Raw genomic sequence first — 290 nt, 5'->3', positions numbered from 1 at the left:
GAACGATGTCCTGCTCCAGCCTGTGCAACACTTCCTGTGGGGTGGCCGCCCCGGCCCCGCTTGCCGACAGCTGCAACGAGCCCTGCGTGCGCCAGTGCCCTGACTCCACGGTGGTCATCCAGCCCCCACCCTCAGTGGTCACCTTGCCCGGGCCCATCCTCAGCTCCTTCCCGCAGCACAGCACTGTTGGCTCAGCGGGACTCCCTGGCGTTGGAGGGGGCTTTGGTGGCACCTTTGGAGGCCGTAGTGGTTATGGCGGCCTTGGGGGCTATGGGGGCTATGGAGGCTAT

General features: G+C 66.6%; 1 protein-coding gene across 1 annotated transcript; it reads left to right on the top strand.

The window, feature by feature from the left end:
* Positions 1 to 5: 5 nt before the first annotated feature.
* On the top strand, positions 6 to 287 carry LOC104121710 (claw keratin; the record flags this gene model as incomplete). The annotated part of the gene is made up of 1 exon (XM_009647227.1): positions 6 to 287. A coding segment is annotated over exon 1 (282 nt), but the record flags the coding sequence as incomplete, so codon positions are not given.
* Positions 288 to 290: the final 3 nt, after the last annotated feature.

This window comes from Egretta garzetta, unplaced genomic scaffold, assembly GCF_000687185.1.
Source record: "Egretta garzetta isolate BGI_Z169 unplaced genomic scaffold, ASM68718v1 C8030538, whole genome shotgun sequence".
In the NCBI taxonomy this organism is placed as follows: domain Eukaryota; kingdom Metazoa; phylum Chordata; class Aves; order Pelecaniformes; family Ardeidae; genus Egretta; species Egretta garzetta.
Note: the sequence above shows the minus strand (reverse complement) of the source record. Positions and strands in the feature narration are given on the sequence as shown.